This window comes from Osmerus eperlanus, chromosome 1 (genome assembly GCF_963692335.1).
Source record: "Osmerus eperlanus chromosome 1, fOsmEpe2.1, whole genome shotgun sequence".
NCBI classification, from domain to species: Eukaryota; Metazoa; Chordata; class Actinopteri; order Osmeriformes; family Osmeridae; genus Osmerus; species Osmerus eperlanus.
Genome location: NC_085018.1, coordinates 19,052,895 through 19,079,689, shown reverse-complemented (window position 1 = coordinate 19,079,689; position 26,795 = coordinate 19,052,895). Strand labels below are relative to the sequence as shown.

At 41.0% G+C, this 26,795-nt stretch overlaps 3 protein-coding genes and 1 long non-coding RNA gene across 10 annotated transcripts; 1 reads left to right on the top strand and 3 right to left on the bottom strand.

Moving 5' to 3' along the window:
* On the bottom strand, positions 1 to 9,831 carry LOC134025033 (nuclear receptor subfamily 4 group A member 1-like). 2 transcript variants are annotated; one of them, XM_062467821.1, is made up of 7 exons: positions 9,599 to 9,831; positions 3,392 to 4,227; positions 3,115 to 3,244; positions 2,811 to 2,974; positions 2,437 to 2,639; positions 2,150 to 2,328; positions 1 to 2,044 (listed from the first exon to the last, which is right to left on the bottom strand). In XM_062467821.1, exons 2-7 carry the CDS (start codon positions 4,223 to 4,225, stop codon positions 1,782 to 1,784), a joined length of 1,773 nt encoding a protein of 590 aa, XP_062323805.1. In that variant the 5' UTR covers positions 4,226 to 4,227; positions 9,599 to 9,831; the 3' UTR covers positions 1 to 1,781. The 2 variants fall into 2 exon arrangements, with proteins under 2 accessions (XP_062323805.1, XP_062323814.1); XM_062467830.1 differs by lacking the exon at positions 9,599 to 9,831 and adding an exon at positions 5,659 to 5,790.
* A 546-nt stretch (positions 9,832 to 10,377) lies between these two features.
* Positions 10,378 to 21,183, bottom strand: dgkab (diacylglycerol kinase, alpha b). Of its 6 annotated transcripts, XM_062467730.1 has the most exons (26): positions 21,063 to 21,183; positions 20,400 to 20,452; positions 20,117 to 20,162; positions 18,888 to 18,982; positions 18,707 to 18,783; positions 18,363 to 18,507; positions 18,062 to 18,136; positions 17,896 to 17,945; positions 17,729 to 17,803; positions 17,359 to 17,475; positions 16,968 to 17,085; positions 16,667 to 16,755; positions 16,407 to 16,517; positions 16,121 to 16,219; positions 15,967 to 16,038; positions 15,182 to 15,255; positions 15,038 to 15,112; positions 14,643 to 14,728; positions 14,429 to 14,518; positions 14,134 to 14,294; positions 13,821 to 13,885; positions 13,558 to 13,648; positions 13,247 to 13,433; positions 13,020 to 13,140; positions 12,862 to 12,922; positions 10,378 to 12,614 (listed from the first exon to the last, which is right to left on the bottom strand). In XM_062467730.1, the coding sequence occupies exons 4-26, from the start codon at positions 18,979 to 18,981 to the stop codon at positions 12,534 to 12,536; spliced, it is 2,214 nt and encodes a 737-aa protein (XP_062323714.1). In that variant the 5' UTR covers position 18,982; positions 20,117 to 20,162; positions 20,400 to 20,452; positions 21,063 to 21,183; the 3' UTR covers positions 10,378 to 12,533. The 6 variants fall into 6 exon arrangements, with proteins under 6 accessions (XP_062323714.1, XP_062323705.1, XP_062323690.1 ...); XM_062467721.1 differs by lacking the exons at positions 20,400 to 20,452; positions 21,063 to 21,183 and having other exon boundaries at positions 20,117 to 20,311; XM_062467706.1 differs by lacking the exons at positions 20,117 to 20,162; positions 20,400 to 20,452; positions 21,063 to 21,183 and adding an exon at positions 19,839 to 20,015 and having other exon boundaries at positions 15,967 to 16,035.
* On the top strand, positions 19,858 to 21,057 carry LOC134025026 (uncharacterized). The gene is made up of 3 exons (XR_009930969.1): positions 19,858 to 19,975; positions 20,124 to 20,193; positions 20,965 to 21,057. It is a non-coding gene; the product is annotated as an uncharacterized LOC134025026 (long non-coding RNA).
* LOC134024986 (E3 ubiquitin-protein ligase NRDP1-like) lies at positions 20,517 to 26,698 on the bottom strand. The gene is made up of 6 exons (XM_062467763.1): positions 26,554 to 26,698; positions 25,473 to 25,588; positions 23,842 to 24,113; positions 23,559 to 23,694; positions 23,362 to 23,465; positions 20,517 to 23,172 (listed from the first exon to the last, which is right to left on the bottom strand). Exons 2-6 carry the CDS (start codon positions 25,560 to 25,562, stop codon positions 22,818 to 22,820), a joined length of 957 nt encoding a protein of 318 aa, XP_062323747.1. The 5' UTR covers positions 25,563 to 25,588; positions 26,554 to 26,698; the 3' UTR covers positions 20,517 to 22,817.
* Positions 26,699 to 26,795: the final 97 nt, after the last annotated feature.

The window sequence follows — 26,795 nt, the reverse complement described above, 5'->3', positions numbered from 1 at the left end:
TACCTTTAAATTTAAATTTAATATTAAATACTAATATCCCTTTTGCTGAATATACGTATTTAATGTATATATTTATATTTACCACATTATGAAATTCATAAATATAAAGTACTTCTGTTGAACACGTACACATATTCATCACAAACAAACATAGAAAAGGAAGCAGGGAAATAACATATCAATTTCAATTAGAACTATTAGAACGATGGAGTACCCTTAGCTGCTCTGTTTTTGACACATTCCACTGTGGTTTTACTTAAATAATCACTTGAAGTTAAAACAAATACAAATTGAATGTAATAAAACTGCACACTCCTCCACAGGAGCTTGTGTAAGGCAACACTTACAATAGCAAAGGATTATATTTACAGTACACAAAGATTAGGTTAGAAAGCCATGTGTTTGAGTGGATACATTACTGTGATAACCAATTCTGTCTTTATCTCTTTCAGTTTCAAGTTTGTGTCTAAAATAAACTCTATTTATATTCCTTGGTGATTCCCATTTCTAATCAGGGATTCCTAACTCAGGTCTCTGTAGGTATGAATATTTTGACTTACCGTAAGCCAATCTTCCTTTACTGCCTATTTTAAGTCCTCTAATAATCCCCAAATAATATCTCATTGTTGCACAAACTTAGTCGGTGAGTTATTTTGGAAAAAATTTGCATATACAATGTATAGCATATACATTTAGTTTAGCATATACATCACAGTCTTCTGCGATGCAAGAGTTTTTTAAAAGGCACTTTTAGAGAAATTATGCTGGCACTTTCCTGTATTATTTTTGAGGGCTCAAGGCGGTTTAATATAAACTTTAAAAAATGATTGTTTTGTGTCCATGATAGGATCATCAACAGGGAATATAAAGCAGAACAATGCTTTATGCAAATTTGGTGGCAAGTTATTATGGCACCTCCCTTTGAGTAGTTAAGGCTTTAAGGTTTGTAAGCTGTCGGTACAATTTCCTCCCATTGCAGGCAAACACCGTCCTTTGGTCCACGACCTTCCATCAGGACTACAAATGGATATCTTGTATATCTAAGCCTGCTCAATTTTGATATGTAAAGAAAATGCATTTTTTAAATATAGGACATTATTAGAGATAATCAAATTTCAGATTCTGTCAATCTCTCCACCTGTCAATCTTTGAACACTAGCTGTTACCTAAATATGCTTGCAGTATAAATCCCCCCCCCCCCCCCCCGTGAATATTGGTTCAGAGCACACACAAAATCACACGTGTGTCAAGTGTGTGTTCATGTTTGATGTTTGTCTGTCAGTTACAGATGCATTACTTTCTTCCAATCTGTATGTACATAACATTTCACATAAAAAGTCCCTTTTATATACCCTGCAGCTTGCAAAGACACAATCCATACATTTTGCATAGCAATAAAAGCCACTCAACAGATACACACCTACAAAAAGTAGAAACTAGAAAAGTTCTGAAATATTTGCTTTGCCTTGATGAATGAATGTCTATGAGAACTTAACACAAAACCAAAAATAGACATTTCAACCACCCACAGAAAAAAAAAATCTGAAATGTGGGGAAATAGAAAGTGTCTCTTCACTTTGAAGTGTTCTGGACCAGAGTCACACTTCAATGAGTCAGTGCAATGGGAGAGAGGTGACACTTCTTCAGATGAAGTGAAAGTAACCGACAGTCAATAAAATTCAACACTACCAAAGGTGATGAACTTGAGATTCCCCCCCAAAATACACAGACACTGAGTCATCACACACAAATCCTTCCTCATCTTTCTTTTGTCTGTCCTTTCAGAAAGGCAAGGTATCCATGAAGATTTTGTCCACAATTGGAGGTGGCGGGACCAAGTCCTCCAGTTTCAGATAGAAGATGCGCTGCAGACCCTGGGTGCAGAGGGTCCTCAGCTCAGGGAGCTTGCCCAGTAGACGGGAAAGGTAGTTGGGCTGGGGTCGCCCCTGTTCTGAACCACTTCCTGTAACATGGTCCCTCAGACAGGTAATGAGGCGGTTCTGAAATTCCTCTACCCGTTTTGGCTCTTTAAGGCCATGACGATCTTAACACAAGAGAGAACATTATTATGAATCATGTGCCTGCATGTTTCTTTGTATGTTTAATCAAACTTTAGTAGTGTGTGTGTGTGTGTTTGTATGTGACTCACCTGTGATGATGACGAGAGCTGCAAGACATGAGAAGGAGGACACGTCCAGATTCATACGATGAAGGCTCTGTGAGAAATCCATAATGGAGTCGATCCAGTCACCAAAGCCCCGCACACATTGCATACGGTGGAGAACCACCCCATTACAGAAGATCAGTTTGTTCTTCTCTGGACTTGACCTAGGAAACACAGAAAACTGATTAAGATACATTTTACAAAATTAGATTACAAAAAAATCTATTCATGAACTAGTTTGAAAAGGTGGAAAACCTGTCGAAGGGACCTACCTGTATGCCAGCCGGAGGATGAAGAGTTCGACAAAGGCTGATTCCAGAAGCAGCTCCTGGTCCTCGGGGCAGAAGGCTGTGAATCCTGGGATGGTCTCAGCCCATTTCCTTATCACATCCATGGTGCCTGACAGCAAGTCATAGAACTGCTGGATATCACTAGCATCCTCCTTCTCTGACAGGCTGGCCACTGTTTCCTGGTACTGGTGGTGGGGGGGTGGAGAGGAGAGGGGTGACTACAACTGCTGACTCTGAGGTCACAACATAGGATGAACTATACACAGAAATCGTAATATACTAGGCACAAGTTCCTGTTGATCTGAGCAGTCCACCATACTATTGCTATTGTACATCATCTGACACTGAATCCTCACCTTAGAGTAGTCAAGCTTCCCAATAGCTGGATTAGAATCTATATGTGCCCGAACAAGAGAAGTGATGATGTTGACAGGTGGGGGTGTGGATGCAGACTCTGACACAGTCTTGGGTTTAGAGGGCAAGCGACCTCTGCGACCTTTGAGGCTGTCCGTGCGGACAACTGTGAGGAAAAGAGACTTTAAAAATCACTCTCACTGTCTGCTGTACAATATGTGTAAAAAAAATTAAGTTACTTATGTATTTAGTTTGACAGAAGTGCATTAGTAAATCAAAGCTTGAGATCAGTGTGACATGGCTTACCCTCTTTGACCATGCCCACAACCAGGCACTTCTGGAAACGACAGAACTGGCAGCGATTTCTCCGCCTCTTATCAACTGGACAGTCTTTGTTGGCGAGGCACACATATTTAGCATTTTTCTGTACTGTTCGCTAGAAAGGGAGAATAAAAAAATGTTCATGATGTTGCACTATGAAGTTGTTGTAATGCAAATTGTATTTAAAACATTTTAAAAACGTTAATATATTGTTCCATTTGAATAGACAGCTAGTGGATGTTAAGACTATCCATGCTCCCACCTTAAAGAACCCCTTGCAGCCTTCGCAGGTACGGACACCATAGTGCTGGCAGGAGGCGTTGTCCCCACACACAGCACAGCGGCCCTCGTTGGTCCCTGGGCTACAGGTCTTAGGAGATGGCATGTGCCCTTCCAGAAGGCCAGGGCTATCCAGGGAGCCGTTCTCAAGTGACATTGGGGGATAATGGATAGGAGAGGCTTGCGGCTGGGGGGATTGGAAGAAGGCGTCCTCGTCGCAATGCTGGGGGGTGTGGTGTTGCCCTAGAGGTGAATGCTGCTCCGTTGGGGGGGTGAAGGTGAAGAAGGAGGGCTGTTGAGCCAGAGCTGTCTTGTCAGACACCCAGCACCCTGGGCCAGGGGAGTAGGGGCTAAAAGGAGAGTCCCATGCAGGTGTAGGCTGACTCTGAAAGCCTGGGGTGGGAGGAGACGCAGCTGCAGAGACAGGGCTGCCATAGTAGTCAGAACCACAGGAGGAAAGCGTCTCTTCAAGGTAGCTAAGGGCAAAACTGCCTGGGTAGCAGCCATACACCTGGAGATCATCCAAATTGAAGGCTTGGTGTTGTGCTTGAGGGCTGGAGCCCCCAGCTACAACACCATTACTAGACGGTCCAATGGAAGGGGTTGACGTGGTTACCTGGCAGGAATAGGCGTCAAACTCCCCCATGTAACTGCTTCCCACCAGGGTGTTGATACTGGGCAAGGAGGCAGACAGCTGGTCCCTTTGGCCACTGATGTCCATGGCCAGCTTTGCACTGAGGTCAGGGTTTAGGAACTCAGAGCTAAAGTAGTTGTTGTCAAAGGGCAGGCTTGCATACTGGGTTTGTACACAGGGCATAGCTGGAAAAAAAAAATACAAATGGTTGAGAATTTTATTTTTCTCACAACAACAGTAACATATTTACAACTTGAAAGATGACAGGCAAAACTTGGAATCAGGGCTGAAATTCAGCTAGCCATATTGTGCATTATAAATAAGCTCAAGCCTGCTGCCAAAATAGCACTCGTTTTCCTTCTCCGCCCTCCGACAGACAAACACACACACTCTATACACAGACACACACTAATCACTGTCAACAACCCAAAGGATCCCTTACTAACACCTTTCTAGCAGTGTATCCCAATCCCATTTCCTGTTCTCTACGTGCCACGATACTAACTATATGTCTCTTGGTACCCCTTTGTGATTCCCAGAAAGCCTGGAAAGCTAACTATTACATTACTGGTCTTAATTCTTTGAAAACCCCTTCCGTTATAAACAGGGCAACCCTCCTTCTCAAGGACTGACAGTATTACGGAGTTCAGGAGATTCTATTTCATGTTAGGCTTGATGCCAGTAGAAGTGAGCAAGGCGACAGGGCCCCTTGCATGTGTGTGTGTGTGAGTGTGTGTGTGTGTGAGTGTGTGAGTGTATGGGTGTGGGTGTGAGGGTGAGTGTGTGTGTGTGGCGGGGTGGGGGCGTGTCAGCAGCAGGGCTGTTTTACATATATAGCTGCAAACATAGTTTGTAACAAGAGTTTGGGGTTGGAGGGAGTTGGGGGGAGTATGTCTGCCACAAGAACAAGACTTCAAACTAAACGTGGGCCTTTGTACAGTCAAAACTTTGATCATTTTAAGTGTCTCTTGTCCACCACATCAAATTAGGCAAAAGTGGATTTATAAATATGAGATAGGCCGGTACATGTTTGACGTAATATTTTTCTTGTTGCATTATGAATTATATCCTAAAGGCTGGCGTTTTCTAATAAAGATAACTTATTAGGATGAGAGACTGACACCCTTGGCAGATACACCTGTTACCTAAGTAAAGTAAGAAACATCCTTGACCTATGAAAAGGTGTTAACATTCAAAAGTCAGGACTTAACCTTAACTGGTAAACGAACGCGCCAAGGATATGTGCACAACTGATAAGCTGAGGACAAGGTGGACCCAACAGTGAGACATCGGACACCGACACCGCCTGCTGTGCACAGGCACACAATCGCTTGTTTCACCACCTGCCCGCATCTCATGACCATTCTCTGAACGATGTAAAGATACAGACGACAAATTACAAGTTACGCACGACAAGTGAATCTACGTGTGGGACTGAGCACACCGTAACCAAATTTGTCAACAACTGTCACAATTATTGAAACAAGTTGACTATATCTATGCTTTGCAATACCGCAGCCTACAATTTAAAAGTGCTATATGACTAAACGAGTGTCCGAATAATAATCAATGAAATAACGTACATGCAAAGCTATGAAAAACCATTAGCTACTAACCTGCTTTACAGATCCTTTAAATCCAAACTTAGCTGTTGTTTCATGTATTCCCACAAAAAGACACGCATCAAGCTTATTCAACGGTCTCTGTTCTGTCTACTGTTCACTGAATGAAATCTCTAGGCTTGAGATACACCACAGTATATACAGTCACTTTTATTTTGCCGTTACGTCAGGTGGCCCCCAAAAAGGTGTGTCTATACCCATAAAAGGCTAAATGGGCGGAGGATTTTCCGGTTAAAGACCGACACAGACGTCCTCGCGTCTGACGCACGCACGGGATTCCATTGACGCAAGCGCCGGCGAAGTGTCTGATCTAAATTTAGACCCGAATGACAACTTTACACGCGTGGGGCTATTACTGCTTGGAATTGACTAAAAATAAACGGCGGATGATTATATTTTATTTCTAAAAGATGTGTTATTAATAGTATACATCTCAAACATATTTGACTTTTGCGAGATAACAAACAAACGGCTTATGATTTGTCACCAGTAACTGAATCTGATGAACTACTGTATAATTTGATTAGGCATCTAATATGTCATACAGTAGAGGTCTTTCCACAAGATTGTAAACAGAGGCAGTTTTGCGGCATGCATCACATTATAGCATTATATAGGCCATGTGCTATTTTATAAAGGTTTCACTGAATGGTGGGTTGGCAGATTTGCACCTGAATTTTCAGAACATAGGTCAAAAGAAGACTATGACAAAAAAAGTATGCATTTCTTCTGATAAATCTTTTAATGGACCTGTTGTAACAATTTAGGTCAGTTTAGTTCAGAGTTATTATTATTCATGAGTAAAAAGCAATGGCTGATGACAGTTGTCTCTATTTAAGTCTATGAGTTATTGAGTTACTAGGACTTTCATGATCATGCTTGATTGAACTAAGGATATGCCTTTGGTTTCTTGTTCAAGGATCAGATCAGCTTTATGAAATACTTGATTTCAGTTGCATTGTTCATTCTGTACCAACCCAAACCCAAAACACAACATCTGATCTCTACTTACAGCATATCTTAGAAACCAGTGTGGAACAACAGTATTTACAAAAACAACCTGAAGATAGCTGGACACAGCAAAACAAACCTGATTATTTTCTTAGAGAAAATATGAGTATTAAAGGCAATGTTGTAGATCTATATCCAACCACAATCACTATGACTGCATAGGAATTATTCAAAAAGAGCTTTCCTTCCGCTTTGGTTTGATACTCTTGCATGCTATGGTGAAGACCAGACACGTGTGAGAAGCATAATAACTCCGTCCCAGAGGTTCCCATCCATGTGTGTGTGATGCCCAGCTGCCACCCTGCTTCTGTCAGCACTGAAATGAGTGTAGCACTCATCATAATCACACACCACTTACGTAATTACTTCCTCACTAAAGCAAGAAAAACCATGGGACACTAATTGCCACTTGCACTGTCTCATGGGGTCTTCAGGCATGCTGCATGTGATGTGTAATTTCACTTTAAAGAGCCGTGGGGAGTTGAAAGGATCCACAGAGCAAACAGCTGAGTTAAGAATAAATAGGGTTCCCTGTGTGGAGTTCTGCGAGTTGTTATGGAGAGACCAAAGTAGTCTCAAGTCACTCTCCCTATGGTAGACAAGCAGCAGTGAGATACCTCCCTCTGTCATGTGTGCGAAGTAAAGCTTTGAGATAACAGTAATGCCAGCAGAGGTAATCTCATACAGGAGGGGGCCACGGTCCTGCACGGTTTGTAATTTGCTTTTCACGTCAGAGAGAAACAAAGACACTTCAGCTGCTGCCTCGGTAGGCACACACTTAGGTCTACTGTACTCTCATGAATATAAAATACAAACACTCTGTCATATTTACTCAATTATTTTCAAATTTATACTCTGTTTTTTGAAACAATTTCTGTAAAAATAAAATGCCATTAATTTTTTTAGGCACACCTATTAAGGAATTTGCATTTTATCCATTAAACCAGCGGTATCTCCGCTCCTCATCTCTCTCCACTGGCTACCTATCATGGCCCGCATCAGATTCAAGACCCTGGTATTGACCTTCCGAGCAGTGAACGGGACTGCACCCGTCTACATCAAGTCTCTCCTGCAGCCTTACACCCCCACCCGTCACCTACGGTCTTCTCAAGACCGCCCGGTCCCAACACAAGCTCTTCTCCTGTCTGGCCCCCCAGTGGTGGAATCAACTCCCCACCTCCATCAGAGACACTGACTGTCTCTCCACCTTCAAGAAAAGGCTCAAGACGCACTTGTTCCGGGAGTACAACGGTACTTAGGAATGGTTCGCTTGACCCGATGTTAGTTTCCTCAAGGATCACAATGACTCTTGCTCAGAGACTTGTTGCTCTTGTGGTTAGTGGTAACTGATTTAAAATTGTTTGTACTCGCTGTGATATATTGTTTTTTATTATTGTTGCTTGTCTTTTTTTTTCCACAGGTACACTTGCACTTATAGCAGTTCATGTTGTTTAATTGTAACTTGTTTAACTACATGCTCTTATGGTTCTTCCCTTTGGCACTTACTTTGGTTGTTCACAATGTGTGCTTCATGTTTTGGCTACTCGCAATGTTTTGTGGCTATCTCGTTGTTATGATCAGTGACCTATGCACTTTGTAAAGCTCTCTCTTGGAAGTCGCTTTGGATAAAAGCGTCTGCTAAATGAATAAATGTAAATGTCGATGTAAAATGTAATGTATCTGGTTTTGAATGAGACTGTTCCACAAGGATTCATCAGATGCTGGTCATATTGGAAATAATAGACTCAATGTAATAGTCTGCAGCCATACCAGTAAGGTAAAAAGTTTCCAATGAACTGGAAGTTGCATATCTTATCCCTCAACCCCACACCATGACCGTGATCTCTGTGGTTTGTTTTCACCTCACAAACCCCCTTGTCCTAGTAGATTCACATCTTGAGCAGTAGTGACAGGAATGATGAAGCTGATGCAATTAGAAATAGACCCCCCCCCCCCCCCCCCCCAAGGCCTCTCTCCAAGCACACACATTCACACACACAGATTATAGGTTGTAGGGAGAGCATGAAATACCTGGTTTTCCCTTCCCTCAGATCTGATGATGCCAAGCGCTTACAGTCACTAAGGTACTGTCCCGGCAGTTCTGTCATTTTAATCACTAAATTCCACAGCTCTTCTCTTCATGGCTTAGTGATGGAGAATTTAATACTACTGACCAAGATCTGTATCCTTCCCCTAATCTAGGGAGCGATATTCTACTTCATGTGCACTTTAAAGCAAATCATAGACCACCAAGTCAGAAGCCTAGGAGTTGATTTAAGAATGTGTAATGCATGAGAATTGCACAGTATGTACCCTGACACGAAAGCATTATCCAACAGGCACATTTTAAATATCAACACCAAATTTAAATGACTCTAGATGCTTGAAGGCCCCACTGCCTTGCTATTGATAGATATAGACACATAAATCATCGAGCCAGAGGTTGACACAATAGTGGCATTACCACCTGCTACCTGGCACTGCTTAGGTGACAGGAAGGAAGGCTACGGGAAGTAGCCAAACTCTTCATGCTGCTTTTCACTCAAGGTGATTTCTGCACATATAATGACTTAATCATATCTTTTACAATAGAAAGCCCTTCTGGAAAAAATTAAGGATCAATATGGTCTTATTTTCAGGCCTAGAATCTACATGAACAACATATTCAGTTATACGTCAGTTAGGTCATGATGCATATCACTACATCAAAAGTCACACAGACGAATTCAATACTGTATAGATTGGCTATGTGAAAAAAAAAATGAATGAGCGTAGGCTACAAAACTCAAAAAGTCAAAGCAACAATACAAAACCGCAATTCCAGCTCTTAACTCATCTTAACTCTTAATTCCGGCTCTTAACTCAATTTACATAGTCATATTTTCTTCTTGTTAATTTTAAGTTAAAACGCACACAAACATACCTTTTTGCGCTACATCCACCTCAATGTGCAACGTTGATCATACTTTGCTTCGCACTTCCCCAAATGTCCACATTAGTCGACGGATGTATCTGGTCGTTTCCACTTATATAAATCTTTATTTCTAAGTAATTGGCAGAGATTACAGAAATGTTCAACAGACGGTTTTCTAAATGAAAGACAGGTCTCCTTTATTGCTTTGCAATATGATGCTCGTTTCCCTGGCGTATTAACTTCCCCCTTGTTCCATTTACTCTTTAGCATTCGATAGAATGAGAGATGCTTGTCTCGCGCAGAACAACGGCTGCCACGCTCTCCGATGACGTAAATCAAGGTTACCCATTGACGTATGTGGAATCCCTGCATGTGACGTAGCCGTAGGTCACATTCGTCGATGCTGGGGACATCCAAAAGAAAGAGACATTGAATGTCTAAAAATAGATTACGGAAGAAAAGTGTATTGTTGAGTGTGACGGTTCGTTAAAACAGAATAGCCTCCCCTCTCTCCATTGTCTTGCTTTTCTCCCTTCTCATAGCCCACATCGCATTTTATATATTTTTTTAAGTACAAATACAATTGCGTAACCTAGGCCTACTTAATAATTAATTAATTTAGTTTTCTAAAAGTTTGAAAAAAACTTCAGAAGAGACTTTACATGTAAACGGAGACTTTAATATCCGTAGGCCCTCTATATACAATCACATGCAATAATAATTAATCTGTCACTTAAAATGACGCTACCTAGTGAAACATTTTTACAACAAGATTGTTTCAATGCATGATGGGTTAGTATGTCGTTTTATTGCTTGATGATCAGCAGATAGACAAGCTAGATAAAGCCTATATAGTGAAAGGACTTAAACAGTCAACAAAATACACATTACATTAGAACTGAAAGACGGAAGAGTTACAAAAAACTATCTACACACTACAGTATACACATTCAAAGCACTAATCAAGTTAGTAGAATTACAAAACAATACTGACTAAAACACTATATAGAAACTATAATGGCCATTAAATGTTTTACCTTGACCTTGACAAATCAGTCCAAGTCAGCACATTTTAATTTAATTTGTACTTCACCAGGATAATTGTAAGTCTGTAGTACTTTTCACCTCTCACATTAGTGCATTTGCGTTATATATGTTTATGTAGAGTACTACTCTGGCTGCCCTATTCTGGGCAAGCTGAAGCTTATTAAGGTTAGTCTTGATCATACTCGTCTAGTCTGCCCAGTAGCTGTTAGAACATTTGTTCCATGTGATCAAATGTAGCCAGTAGCAGATTTCAGCTGGCATAGCTGATGCTGGCCTGTATGTCTGGGTAGAGGCACCAAGAGCCCATATTTATATGTCTGTGGCAGTGAGTGGGCATGTGAGATGGCAAGCTTGAGTTACAAAGGCAATTCCCCACCCCTAGACACGACTAGGGCCATGTCAGACAGATGGAAGAAGAATGAAGAGGGAAGTGTGAGGGGGTTGGAAAGAGACATGGGTAGGGGTTGGATGAGTGGAATGATTTTGGTGAAACTGCGAAAGAAATGGCTGAATAAGAAGTAAAGGCAGCATGTAGGTGCAGTTGCTAAATACTAACCACATGTTTCCACAAAGTGAGGCACGGTAACATCAGCTTTCAAAAAAATGTCTACCACATGCACTACCGCAGGAAAGCATACTAAGGGGACAAACAAGGAGATTATAGGGTCGATGGTAATACATAGGCATCAAAGAGGGTGTTTTTGCAAGTTGATATCTTCTGCAGTATTACTACAGTATTACTCATTCCATTACTGTCTGGCCTTTTTGGACTGCAGGTCTACCTACACATTATCACACGATGATCCCAATTAAAATGTTATTCTTTCATGATGTACACATCATAGAGAGTTGTTGTCAAGGAGCCAGAGCTTCGATAAGCCAGAGGTCGATAACAAGATCTGTGACTGAGCTCCATGCTTTAAGGAGACCCACGAACCAAACATGAACAAACATTCTAAAGAGGACACAACACGAGTTGGATAGTTTGGTCACTGCCACCCTGTCACCCTGTATAAAACCACATTCAGTCACATAAACCTATTTCCCCTCCTAGAGCTGGCATTGAGATTAAGCTACTATCAATATCTGCTGCAAAAGATATAGTTACTGTACACATAAAAACAATACTCTCTTAACAGCAAACAACACTTACTCAAAAGCTGTACACTTCTGTACATTTTTATTAACTATCAAATGAGATTATAAAATCATATCAGTCATATATAAATATCTTGATATTATATATCTATATCTAACAATCATATATTGTTTTGATATTGTGAGCAGAAAGATAGCTGTGTGCCAAAATGAAGGAGGGGTTTAGTGACAAGTTGTTAAGTGAGCCTCTGAAGGTCACACAATGCTGCCAGCTGTCTTAACAACTGTGGAATAAAACATGCTGAAGAAGTCATATGAACTTATAGATTCACCACAGTAAAAGTATGTACTATACTTACTATACATATATAGCCTACTAAAATCACACAAAGATGACTGTCTCACAGTGTTAATCATAACTGATACAGTAAAAAGAAAATTGCCTAGAACTGGTCAACTCAAAAATAGCTTTCCAAGATAGAAAGAAAACAAAACAACAAAGGGATGAAAATATTAGTTAGAAACATGATAAAATACTATGGAATTATTTAATAAAACAGTAGCACACATTAGTACTCTGAATACCATCACTAACTTTAAGAGTTGGACCTAAGCTCCCCTTGACCTCCTTTGGGATCTCACTTTTTTTTATTTATTATTCTTGTAACCCTAACCCTCCAAATAATTGGTCAACATCTATAAGTCGTAAGTTTATCTTCCTCCATGTGCACTGTAGACCTTGACCAGGTTGAGTAGATGCTACTATGCCTGGTATAAACGTCGTTCCTGACGTTTCGGTCTACTTAAGGTGGAAGAAGCTTGATGACTTAGCAGGCGCAGCCATCAGCATGTTTGCTTGGTTCTTGTGAGAGATGTGGATCTGAGAAAAGTAGGGCAGAGATACAAAGCATTCACTGGCAAACAAAATCAAAATCGTGAATGACAACCGATAGATCGGATTACAAGATTAGTATGTTGATGGAGTTACTGAAGCCATGATTGACTTTCACCCTATTTAGAATTAAAATGTATGTGTGGAGCCTTGTAGTATATTGTAGGAACTACATTTAGGTTTAATGTTTTGTGTGTGTGCAGGTGTGCATGTGTGTATGATTTATAGCACTCACAGTGCATGGGGGCTGCATCCAGGGCTCACCATCAATCTGCATGGGCAAAGCTTTATGTGTCCTATTTATAGAAAGAATAGGAGAGAAAAATTTGATGGTTTATTGGCCATGCTTGGAATTTGACATGAAAGTGTGTGTGTGTGTGTTACAGAGCTTACTTTATAGTTATCTGGGAGGCTTGGGCCAGTCTGCGCCCAGCACTCTTCAGCCCTGTGTAGATCTGGCCCATCTCCATTGCCCCCTCCAACCCCACAACCTCCAAACGCCTGTCACTAAAGTCTAGTATGAAAAATAACAATCAGGAAGTTGACATTTATTATTATTTCTAGTAAAACACATGTTACTTTAAAAATGTTGTATGGAAAGGCAAACAAGCTAGTCTCACCCTGTGAACTCATTTTCAAAGCCTCAGGGTCAGTGATAACCTCATAAAGCTTCTCCTCAGATACATTCTGCCTGTCTGCCTTTTTGGGCTCACCCCACAGGTTTGAGCCACCATGCATGCTGGGTATGTTGACCACAGCTATGCCCTCTAAAGACAGACTGCTCAGGTCCAGGAGCATCCCAGAACACTGGGAGGCAGACGGACAGAAAGACAGAAGTAAAATGTTATTATTTTTTTTTTTTTTAAGAAAGATTAAATCCAGCTATTTAACCACAGAACCTAATATTTGAAATGCAGGACAGTCTTTTTACCTCAATAGTCAGACAATCCTTAAGCTTCTTGCAAGATGCAGAGATGGTTTCCGATGTGGCAAACTCAAAATACCACAGTTTATTCTTTACCCTACCAGAAACATGTAAAACAAAAGGCATTCCGATTGCTCATTAAATTAACTCTCATTAAGTGTTACTGTACAACAAACGCTCATTAAGGTCTACAGAAAGATATGAAATATATGCATAATCTGAGACCACTAACTCTGACCAGTGACTTCTTGTTTATTATTTGGCCTCACCTGCTCTTAAACTTCTGGGGGTGCTTTTCTCTCATTGAATGGAAGCGATGTGCAATGGAGGCATCCTGCCAACAGTCAACATTACATGTTTAACATACAGAGGATTAGTTATTGGGCTTTAACACATGAGCAGTCATTCATCCCACAGCACACAGTTACTCTCAAATATTTCTTTTAATTTACTACAACCATGTTCAGTTAAGTCCTCTTGTATTATTGTATTATTAGTCTTGTCCTTTTGGCGAAATCCCAATTTAATAAGGGAGGTATGATAATCTTTGTTCTTTATCAAATCTCTGACGTCATGCCTCACCACTCCAATGGAGAAGTAATTGTTGATGATCTCAAAGGGCACAAGATCTCCTACATCCTGGGGGTTGTCTGGTATCACCTGCACACTCCAGCGGTCCATGTGCACCAACAAACTACCCTCGATCTCTTTCAGGATCTCACTTAGGTCAGAGCCATCGTATCCTGGACCATAGAGGACAAACAAAACAGAGATGACAAAACAAATTATTAGACACACATCCAAATACTAATATACCTCTCTCTCCTCATATCACTGATTATAGTTTGGGTAACAACAATGACAATGTTGTCTTCACCTCCTCCCCAGCGAAGACAGCGGGCCAGATCATTCCCTGTACCCAGAGGAAGGACAGCCACTGGAGGACGTACTGGCAGATCTGCTCTGTCTGAAAGCATGCGCAAGTGAGCATGTGCACACACCAAAAAAAAACATTGATCAGCCTTTCAAATACTGTGCATAGACTGTTTGGATAAGCGTGAATACAGTGTCTTTGACAGTAGCAAAGTTACCAATGGCATCTAGAATCCAACCAACAGTGCCATCTCCTCCACAGACCAAGATTCTGTAGTCATGAAGGTTTCGGAAGAAATGGAGTCTGGAATGCCAAACACACACAGGATATCATCATATTTAAATACAATTTTAATGTGATGCATCACACTCTGGTTGAAATCTAGCAGATGAAGAAAAATAGAACAGGAGCTGTCCAATAAGGTAATGGGGAACATTGCACAGCCTTATGGTAAATTAACTGAAGTGAAGTGTGAGCAAATAAAGGAAGCAACTAGAGGGTTTGGGAGCTGAACTTTGGAGGGGTTGTTAACCCATTACCAACAAAGTCAGGAAAATAAAGAATAAATGTTTGTCTTAATAAGTTTTGTTAATCAGTTCAAATGTAATTTACCCTGGTGAAGGTCCTCCATTAGATAGGTTATAAACTTGTCGAGGATTCAAGAGGTACTGGAACTTCCTCAATACTCTGGAACACACAAAAGCATTTTAACAATGGCATCACAGACAAGGATCAATATGCCACCAATATTCTTACCTCTTCCCCTGATTTCCTCCACTCTTTGGGTTCACAAACACAAGAAGCGGGTGGATGTCTGGAACTGGGACAATCTAAAAGAAGATATGGTAAATAAAAGCTGAACCTTTTTAAAAACACAAAAAACGTAATATGGTGAGTTCCGGTTTGTGCAAAGCCTCAAAAGGAAACACATTCTAATGACCACAACCCTCACTCAACCCATGCAAGAAAAAAGGTGTTTTGTTATGTATGATGTTTGATGTAAGGTAGACCAACATACAGCAACAGTGCAGATGTAGCTGCCATAGCCGGAATAAATGTTGTTTCTGCATCTGTGCATCGTCATTTCATTTCCATTATTGTTTTTACTGTAGGCTTGTTCTATAAAATCTTGCTAAAAATGATTACCAAAAACCACAGCGCTGTATTGGATAAATTCAAGACCTGTCCCTATGGGTGAAGAAATCATGCTTTACCATTCTTATTAAACATGGAGAAAAAATGTATCTGCATAATGCCTGGCAATGGGTGGTTTTTGATGCAGTATCAATTGTTGTAATAACAAAGTTATCTAAGGGTGCTGCTATGATTTGTACAAGTTTTCGTTATCGCATCCAACTACACAAACAATGTAGCTAACTACTTAGCGAGCTAGATCAGACAAATATGACTGGAGAAGACCATAAATGTTAAATCAAACATGCATTGATTGGGTGTGTTAGGTGGTTGTGTGAGTTGTAATGTGAAGGTATGTGAAGTTGGGTATTGGACGGTGCACCACGGGTTGATAGAAAGCAGCACACCTGCAGAAGGTGTCCATCTGGAGTTATGTCTCGCAGGTTAGTGTCATCAGGGCAACTGGGACCACCGACCTCCTGGGACACACGCACATGATTGAAACACACCTACACCTATAAGGCACAGTCTTAATGAATAACTACTATGGCTGATTTGTACCTTTGAAGCTGAATATATAGCCCATGGTGGCAGTATGTGATCTCGCAGTGATCCACAGTCGCATGCTGATGACCCCAATGGTACACAGTCCTCATGGCGCTGAAAAAAGAAAAAAAAACTCAATGAAGAAGTTATCTATCTCTTGTGTAAAAAATGACAGTTATGTTGTATTACACTTTCCTCACATAGTGAACATTTCAAGAGTTATTTCATCTTTATCTGTCTGTGTGTCAATCTCTCACTAAGTATCTCTTCACACAGGAAACTCATCCGCCCTCCTCCTCACCATCTGGTGGCACCACACACACTGTTTCCCAGCCAGGGTCTTGATCTTCTTGTGGCAGAGCTGACACTTACTGGAGTCACAGTCTGAACTGATCCAATCATGAGCTCGCACCTGTGGTGCATGACAATCGAACATGGAAAAACACAAGGGGTGTGACAAATTGAGAGGTTTAAAATGACAGAGAAATAAATAAAAGGTACAGAGTCTGTAACAGTCAAAACCCTGTGAATTAGCTACAAATCCAGTAAGAACATAGTTACCCCAATTAATTTGGGGGTTTTGACGAAGGTGTGGACACATGGATCAGGGTTTTTGTTTGCACAGCGACCATGGACAGTGTACTTGCAAACTGAAAGGAAAAGACATCATGCAAGAGATTATAAATTTCACATTGGAAAGTAATGCTGTCATGTATTAATAGCCTCTGGGGTTTTTTCTGTAATAGAGATGATATAAGACTTGAGATCAGGCACTCCACTGGTGGTGGAACATTGTGCTGTCAGTGTTCAGCTAAATGAGATATTTGAATGTTGCCCCCTGCTGTTTGGTTTGTGCTCTTACAGGTGCAACAGAGGCCCTGCTTCCCCAGACCCAGCAGCATGTTCTGACACACATAGCAGTAGGTTGGTTTGTTGAAATGCTTCATTCTCCAGATATGCTGACCATCCCTCTCTGTTTTCTAAAGAGGGGGGGGGGGGGGAGAGTACAGTTGGTTTGCGTCAATCAAAGCTTGCAGTGCATCAACATGAAGAAAGCCTACAATACAGAAAGGTAATATAAAATGAAAGAATGATTCACTGCCTTGTTTGAAAAAGTTTTTTAGACTGTTAAAAGGTGACACAGGTGAAGGCCTCATTTAGAATAAACTAGCCACAACTAACGGGACAGGGAACTGCATAAAGCACAAACTGAGTTTTTCTTTAAGGCCACAGATCTGCTTGTCTAAATTTACCTTCAGTCCAAGCAGCACAAGCAGGGGAACGTTGTTCATGCCTCCTTTCACCCATTCCTCCAGGGTCACTGTCTCACTGCCATCCGCATCAATAGCTGTCATCATGTCCTTCAGCACCTGACCAATTACAGTTACAAAAAACATTCCCGTCACACTCAACTAGATATAGTAGCACTACTTAATGTTGTGCACCACACCGTCAACCATCTCTACACATTGGCATTTCTCAACTACTGTCTCACACAGAAAGGATTCACTGTACGAAATAATAGGTAGCTCAAGAAACAGTAATAAATCAATTGTAGCAAAATAATCAGTACATTCTGTCATTCATCTAAGGAACTAGGATGGAGACAGGTGGTTGTCTTACTGGTCTGAGTTCAGTCACATCCCAACCTAGGTAGTCTGCCGCGCGCATCATCTGGGTGATGATCCGATCCACCTCCTAATCAGGAGAGAGACACACAGATCAGCATGGTGTCCCTGTTGTCCTTTCTCTGGGTAGAATGAAGGTCCTGTAGTTCAGGGATTACTCACAGAACTATCCAGTAGGCCATTGCCGTCTTTGTCATAAAGTTTAAAAGTAACTGGTAATAAATGACATATGAAAAAATTAGTTACATAACAACACTCCCTGTTGAAGCATGGTCACCAAAGAACTAACTTAAACTGTCATGCAGCTGAATCTTAAAGGTGGTCTTACATTCCAGTTTGTCCTGTGGCTGCCCCTCCTCCAGCACAGAAAAGTAGCAAGACACATCCCTGAGAAAGACCCCACCTTAGAGACACAACAACATACAGGTTACTCACCCAGACTAAACTACTGATTCATGTAAATGTTGCAATATGCAGTCACTACTTGTTAAAAGCAGTTACACCCATTTCTGATTGACATTCAGTACATAAGAGCATTAATAAGACATAGCAGGCTCTGTTGTTCATCCTGGAGTACATGAATAATAGATTGCTGATAGATATCTAAGTCATTGGATGGTGGAACTCACCACCCTTGGGTGGAGGACTATTCATAGTGCTATCCCGTTCAGCATTCTGGAAGTAGTGGAACAAACGTTGGCTGAAGTCAGCAGGGAAGTCTTCCACCTCCAGGTAGGTCTTAAGGAACAGACTGAAGCCCACTGCATTGATACGCTGGAAGAGGGAATAAAGTGAAAGAAGCGACATTGGAGAGAACGTTGAAAGTGGGACATAATTGTATTGGAGTTGCATTGTTTTTCATTTGTTTCATAACAACAATTGTACTTTCTCCACCACACAAAAGTGAACAATTTAGTTTTTAAGTTTAATAGAATAATTGTACAGATTGGGTAAAATCCTATCTTCAGCTTACCTCTCCAAACCTGTGTTGAACTAATCGCCCACCAGCATGAAACTCCCTCATTACATCTTTCACTCTCGTGCTGCTATCTAAACAGGGCAAAGGTCAACAATGGATTTACTGATTGACTTGCAAATGTTCACAAGGTTTTGTCTGGATGGAGTATAGAGTGATGTGGAGTGGTGGTACTCACATTCCATATACTGTTGCAGTTGAATGAAATCCACAGGACTTAGGTCCCTCCCCTCTGTGTCTGTAGATGATGCCATGTTGGCCCACTCACTCATCCTGGGCAGAGAAAAAGGCAGAGAGGGACAGTTAGGAAGAGGGATGAACATAGATAGGGGAGAATAGATACAGGTTTGGAAGGAAAATACACGACCAGAATTCCCAGCTCTGCAGGGGTGACGTTTGCTGAAACAGGTTTGACTCCATTTGTTGTTATCCTCCCTGTCATGCCATGATTTGATAACAGTCCGTTGTTGTACATTCCACTTCACATTCTTGAAGTACCTGTTTTTTGGTTCAAACATTTCCATAGGAGTCTATCTCTCACTTATATCAGTGGGAGACAGCTACAGTTTCATGCTTCAACCTGTTAGATCGTGTTCGAATCCCCCTTCCAATTACGTAAATACTGTCAGGGGAGGGAAGTGTCCCAGGAGGTTTTCCAATCAATCAAGGAAATGTAGTCTTGAAGTCTACCGCACAATGGCCTAATAAATGTAATACAAGAAAATCAAACTCGCAGTGCTGCTTTCCTAATCTTTGTAAATGTCAGATGCTTTACTTTAAAGCATCTGACATTTACAAAGATTCACAAAGGGAAAAATGTGTATTTTTCCGATTTTTCTTAAAAACGTGAAGTCTATATTAGTGCAAATTTGATGTTGGTTACTTACTGAAACAAAGTAATTATGTGTAGTTAAGATTGGTTAACAAAATAAAAGTCCGACAAGGGTATAACCTGTTTTACGACTTCAAATGAAACTATCAAATCGGTTGATTCCATTATGGTGTAGCCTACATAGAAGACAAAAATAGCGAAATTCCATTTACTTATCAGACGAAGTTAAATGATGGTTAAATGAGCAAAACAATTCTGGTAAGTATCGCCCTGCATCTGCACACAATCTCTGCTCACGTGTTTGGAAACTGGTCGAGTCTATCTGAAAACGACAGCACCAACAGCTTCGAGCATATGTGATTATTTAGATCTTGAGAGAACCAGACCATGTGGCATTGCAATGGATGAGTTGACAAGTTCATTAACTTAAAGCTGTATGTCAATCTTTTCAAGCAAGGCAATATTTATTCCACGCTGACTGAGACAGTTTAAGAACATATAGCCTACACCGGACAAGGATTAGTGACTACTGTTGCCGATATGACGTACTACTTTTGAAGCTATCTTCTACTTACTTTTCAGTTGAGGTGCGTCCCAGTTGAGGTGATGATCGACGGACACCTGCAGTCGAAATACAGATGTAGTATTTCACGTCAGTCAACGTCAAATTGTTTATTTGGTTGATGTTACGAGGTGCGAGCTGGCTGCATGTGGATCTTGTTTGCTGTCTAAATGAACAAGTTAGTATTATAGGTCTACTGTCAGGGATTTAGGAGTGCGTGGGGGAGGGGCGTCAGACCAGGTGGAGTAGTAGGCTACCGCCTTGCTTTCGGGATTGTGCACATAAAAAGGAATTACCAGTGGATTCTTGAGGATCTGCTGATATCTCTCCGAGGCCTCCATGGCACAACCTTAGGCACGAATTTTAAATCAAAGATAATTAAATGTTGAATATCTTAAATAAAAAAATACATGCAGATTTTAAATATTTTAATGAAACCATACAACTCACTAATTAATAAACAACTATTGATGTGGATAGATACAGACATATTTTAAGTTATATTTATATCATTACTATTTACAATACATTTTCGATTTACAATAGATTTGTATTTTTATGTAAGCACAGCCACACCAACCTTCAAGAGCATGAGAACAAGCAATGACTGAAATATGTATAGAATTGCTTATAGAAGTCATTAGGAATTTTGTAACATTTAATAAACATCAGATGAAAAATTTAATTCTCCATAGTTTCTTAATTTATTTGTGGGTCAATGGCTGTCCTATTAATTATTTTCTTATAAACTCTATCTCAACATGCGCTCTATGGCCCAGTTTCCCAGAGATGGAATAAGCTTTGTCCTGGACTAAAAATGTTTTCAATGGAGATCTTCATAAAAGCTTTCTTTAATTTTAGGAAGAGGCTCAATCCATGTCTGGGAAACTGGGCCTGTCTAAAGTGTGAGGAACAATGAAGTTGGACAAATGACAAAACTACACAAGATCAACAATTACCTGAAACTTAACTCAGATGATGAACTGGTTGTGTACAGTCTTTGCTCTCAAAAAGACAATCAGCATCTTTAGTAATCCAACAGAGTGCTGAATGTCTCCAACAAATACAGGCACTTTTGCACAGATTCCCAAGACTTGAATTTGAGTTCCCCATAGTATCAAGGCACATAACTGACAGAGCACAGAGAGCCAGCCATGCAGAGCTAGGCAGGGGATTAGGGCTGTTTCACCTTTGTAGCCCTCTAAGCGCTCATGGGTCAAGCACTTAATTAAGCCTGAACAATTAAATAGCGAGGTTCTTTCAGTGATTGAAATAACACGTGTAGCATATATGATTAGAGAGTACATTTAATTTAATCAGTTCTGGGGAAAAATTGAATTCAGGCAGACTTCAATCTCTCCAATTGAAAATGTTCACCGAACTTTACCATGGCTATAATGAGTATTTTCAAGGCTACACTAGTAATGTTTTTGTTCATTGGGACTGAAATAACTACATTGATAAAGTGGAACTGGAAGTCTAACTTCAGAATAGATGAAGACAGTACCTTAAAATTACAAACTGACACTTACAAATTGGGGGTACTTAATGTACAGATGTCATATTACCAATGTATCTGTGGGAGTATGACATACAAAAGAGGCTATGTTAAGTGGCCTTTAGACAATGAGGTAAACAATATCAAACAATGTAAAAAAATTAATGGAAAACAAGATCAAACCGCTTAACAAAATAAACAGAAAACAAGATCAAACAACTTAACAAAATAAATGGAAAACCTTTGGTTATTGGTTGACTAATGAGCATAAATGCTTTGGTATTTCTCAGACTTTTGTCATATAACTGGACCCACTTCTAACCAATACAACATCAAAACAAGTTGTGAAGGGGACTGAATGCCGCAGATCCTTCTGAAAATCATATCGACAGCAATAATTGTACAAAACCCTAAGGCATGAAACTTATTCCATCAAGTAAAAAAAAAAAGAATAAAAAAAAAAAAAGTGAAATATGACCCACATTTGATTTACACTACCCAACTCCCAGTCCAATATTTTCTTGATCATATTCCAATGTGTGTTGACAGAGGGACAAGCTATAGTTGGTAAAGATAAATGTAGCTGTAAATGCTCCAAACTAGCAGTACCATTTCCTCTTTGAAGTCACTGCTCAAACACATGACTAAATTAACTATGTTTTTGTCAACTTCATTATACACACACACACACACTTCTGTTGAAGCCAAAAATCAATGCTTGACAAAGGGGTTAGTGGGCCATATCCAAAATTAATGCTCATAATAGGCCACCAATCAGATGCTTCATCTACAGCAGAAAGGGTGCAGATAAGGTACAATAGGCCACAATCATATTTTATCGAAAACATTTAGCAAGATAATCCCATTGTATATATAACTTATTTTTTATTCTATTTTTCGTTTATTAAAACATATTCATCATTAATGCATTATTACATAGGGGCTTGTCTGCTTCAAGCAGTTCTTCTTTAAGCATCCGTCTCTGCCTCCTAAAACCCATCAATTACCATATTCTAGGTTGGGCCAGTCTCTCTCTGTGGCTTTTTTATGGTATTTCTCTTCTCCCTGGTATGTCATACTATCTCCTCCATCTTTGCTCTGTCAGGGCTTCTTCCTCAGCTCTGGGGTCTGAGCCTGAGACAATGTATCCATTTGACCCCAGGACGCCCTTCTGTTCTTTCACTTCCAGGTAGTTCTAAGTATTTCTTCAGCTGTGTCATAGGATCTCCTCCACTCCATGAGCAAAGATCATGACCAGGCCAGGCTCCAGAATCATGTCCTCTCCCATGTGCTGGTTCTCACAGGCCATCACCACCACTGCCTGCTTCCCTGGTATACGCTTGGCCACATAGTTCTCATAGTAGCGCCGGTTCATCTGTCGGGTCTCCAGTGTGGCCAGGCCCTGCGGCCAGTTCCTTTCGTGGGCATTCTCAATGAGGTCATTGACAATGGAGGGTGGACAGCCACTGTCGACGAGAGAACGTTTGATGATTGCTTGAAGCACAGCGTCTGGCGTGGAGATCATGCCTCCCCAGCGGGTCACACGTGCTGGCTGGAGAGAATTCACCCATCTGGAAAAGGGGGGTGGGGAGGAGGTTCTGTTACACGTGTCTAATAAATGTGAGTACCATCCCTGGACATTTTGATGATTATCTGATAAGCAGCATAATCCTGAACATTTTCATAGTGCACTAAAAGATAATTGTAGACGACAGAAAGCAAGGCCCAATGTGCACCAAAGAGACTGATAACCCACTCACTCTAGTATCTCATTGTATTCTATGGTTTCTTCAAGGTTCTGTAGGTTGGGATTGGCACTGCGAATTGCTCTCATATACGCCTTGAGAAGTTGGATGTCCCGTTTCTGTAAGTACGGATGACATGAATTACACTGGGCTAGGAAAGCAAAAATCATTATTAGGCAGTGATTACAAAGCAAAGTACACACAACACACACCTGTTCTGCAAGCTGGTGTTTGTGCTCCACTGCTGTTCTCTCCAGATCTGCGATCTTGCCCTGTTGCAGCTGTACCACGCTGCGGAGATGTTTGATGCAGTTATGGTTGATCACCTCATCTTTGGGCATCTCCAGTCTGGTGGGAAAGAAAAAATCACAAATCTATTCTACAATTCTTCAGTCATATCTAGTTTTATCCCAAAGTGTGTTCCACCTCAGATCTCCCTGATGTCCCTAGATTCACTTTCACATACCCCAGACCCATTTGCAAACCCACACTTACCCGCAGCCCTGCTCACACTTAACGGGTCTCTTGGGGTTATGCTCGCAGTCTCGGAGATGTGACTGAAGTTGGTCCAGCCGCAGAACGGCGCTGCAGCCAAAGCCTGCATTGTCGCAAGTGATCTGCAGTTTGGAGAGCATGTTGCGCATGATGCGTGGCACGGGACGCAGGTGGGCCAGGGTCACCACGCTCCTGTCCACTGGGCATATCTGCTGCTGGGAGAACCACTGAGTGATGCAAGCATTGCAGAAAGCATGTTCGCAATGAGGAGCCTTGGGGGAAGAATAACATACAGCACACACACGCACACACACAGAGGTCAAAGGATAGAAAGTAGGAGAAGACATCCACTATTAAGCCCCTAAAGCCTCTAACGGGCATGGTGTGAGTTCGGTGATGCACTGCTGATTCACAGCAGACCCCTAGGGGAGTATAAATAACATCACCCCCCTCCCAGCACAGTCTAGCACAGTCCAGCACAGGCTCTCCACAGCTGCAGCAAGGTCAGGGAGAACACACATCTACCTACTCTCACCCACCATACCCACCTCACCCCAGCACCCTTTCATCTCTATGTCCTCATTACATCTAAATACCTCACAGTTTTCCACCAGGTCAGAAATCTATTATAAGATGATTTAGAGCCACTATACTGGGGATGCTAGAATATGCAACACTGACTGCAACAGCCGAGTGCACATGCAAGCAAACTACATCCCAAGCATTCTCTCAATCTGCGTTAGTCCACTAAAAGCCAATGTCAATGATGTTCACTGTTGCCAACACGCTGCGCAAACTGCCTTTACAGCTGTGAATGCACACTGGGTTTCAGTAAACCTATACTTGAATACATCACTATTAATATAGGCTACATGTGGCAGACACAATCTGAGTAACATCTGTCTGGATACTCACCTCATGGCCACCTTACCTTACCCACCAGCAGTGAGTAGCTCTGTATGTTATTGAAGCATCTCTATTATTTGATCTATGTACTTTCCTCAACAGCAGCGTCTATTGCTTCATGCTGTACCAGAAAACATACACACCAGACTATCCTGCTGCACTCACACTCCAATATGCATACCCCTTTCCTCTTTTACTTCCCTCCTCTCTCTCCCTCACTTGCTGTCACGGCATCCGTCTGAAAGCTGATCTCTCTGTTAGCTCTCTCCTCCATATATCTCTCTCCTTTTGGTGCAAACAACAGTTCTAATGGATCGGACATGTATGCCGAGAACTTGACAAACCCCCTTAAGAGTTTGGCTTCATAAACATTCAATAAAGAAGAAATTAATCTTTTGAAAAAGCACTTGCACCCCAAAAGCCATTCAGTTTTCTAGCAATGTTCCCATATACTTGTTTTGCACTACATGTGCACCACTTTATCATACAGTAAGTAAACAAATTGGTGATGATGCACTTGTACTATTGCTACACTAGTATTTTCTGCACTGGAAGCTATATAATAATTGATAAACAAATGATGCAACAAATCTCTAAGCGCAGTTGTGAACTGCTTTAATTTGAGAAATTAGATATTAAAGGCACTGTCATATAGGGGGTCCTTTAAAGATAGAGACAGATCATGGACTTATTTACATATGGTCAAAATATATTAGGATCCTGACCTGCACAGGCTCCTCTAGGACTCCACTGCAAATAGGGCACAGCAGGTCCTCATCCACTTCCCCATGGAACCGTGTGACGTCGTAGCCCATGGCACATCACCAGAGCCAACTACAACCTGAAAAAGATGAGAAAGATGGTCAAAAGATGAGTAATAGAATTGCTAATCTAACGGTTTTCAAACCAAAAAAATTATAAAGCCTCTTTCAATTAGATTAGTAGAAATGCATATTTAAATATCTAAAATATAAACATAAAATACTTCTCATAACAAGAAGTAGTTCCATCTATTGTGAACTCCTTCCTCAAAAAGAAAGTGTACTAATCTATTAGCTGTATAATATAGTAACATGAAACTATGCAGCTAGTGACATTTTGCAGGAAAGTGTTTGATCTCCATGCATTTTGGAGTGCTGTAAAATGATGCAAACTAGGTTAAATCACAAAGAGGGGGGTGGGATGCTTTGCCATGGCACGGTGTAGACCAATGTGTAGCCCTTAGGAAAACACAACACAAAAAGTGCAACACATTCAAGACAATATTTCAATAGTATAAGTGTCCTGTCTCCCACATCTTAATCTAGCAACCAAGCCTAGTACCAGCTACTGTAGCTTTTAAAGTCAATAGACCAACAGAAAAGACTTAATTAAAATATGAGAATCTATGATGATGTTGATATGTGAAATGTCCCTACAATCATGTGCCAACGGTGCTAAGATGTTTACCGATTGCTACCCTAACCAAATTAAAAGAAAACTGCGGAGATAGTCATTTATTCATGAAGATAGCTTGCATCAAATTCTTCTGACTTCTAAAACCCCCCCATGGCTAATCAGGAGGCATTTTAGTGAGTTAACTAGATACATAGACGCGGGTGCAGACCTGCGAGTTCGCTCGACTATTAGCTAGATAGCTAGTCAGAATACTGTAGACTAGCTAACCAACCAAGTGTAAGTGACAGTGTGGTACCAGTCCAGGTTAGCCTGCAGGCTAGCTAGCTTGCTAGTACAACCAATCGCACACTACAGTGAGTCACCTGGATTAATCAACCACTGTCATAAACAAATAACTCTTTTATTTACCGGTTATTTCTTGAATATTGGTTGGAAGAATAACTGCATCACTAGCAGGCTAGCATGGCAGTTCGGTATCCATTATTCCCAGCCTGCTGTCACTTTTCCAGTCCAGGCGGCAGTCCAACCTTCCTGCTCGTCACTAAACAACTATCAGATTGACAGTTTACTTCGCCTATCATCAGCCTCTTCTCAATATGAGCCTATCACGAGCCTTGTCTTGAATATCCGGGAAACAACTACCTATGTAC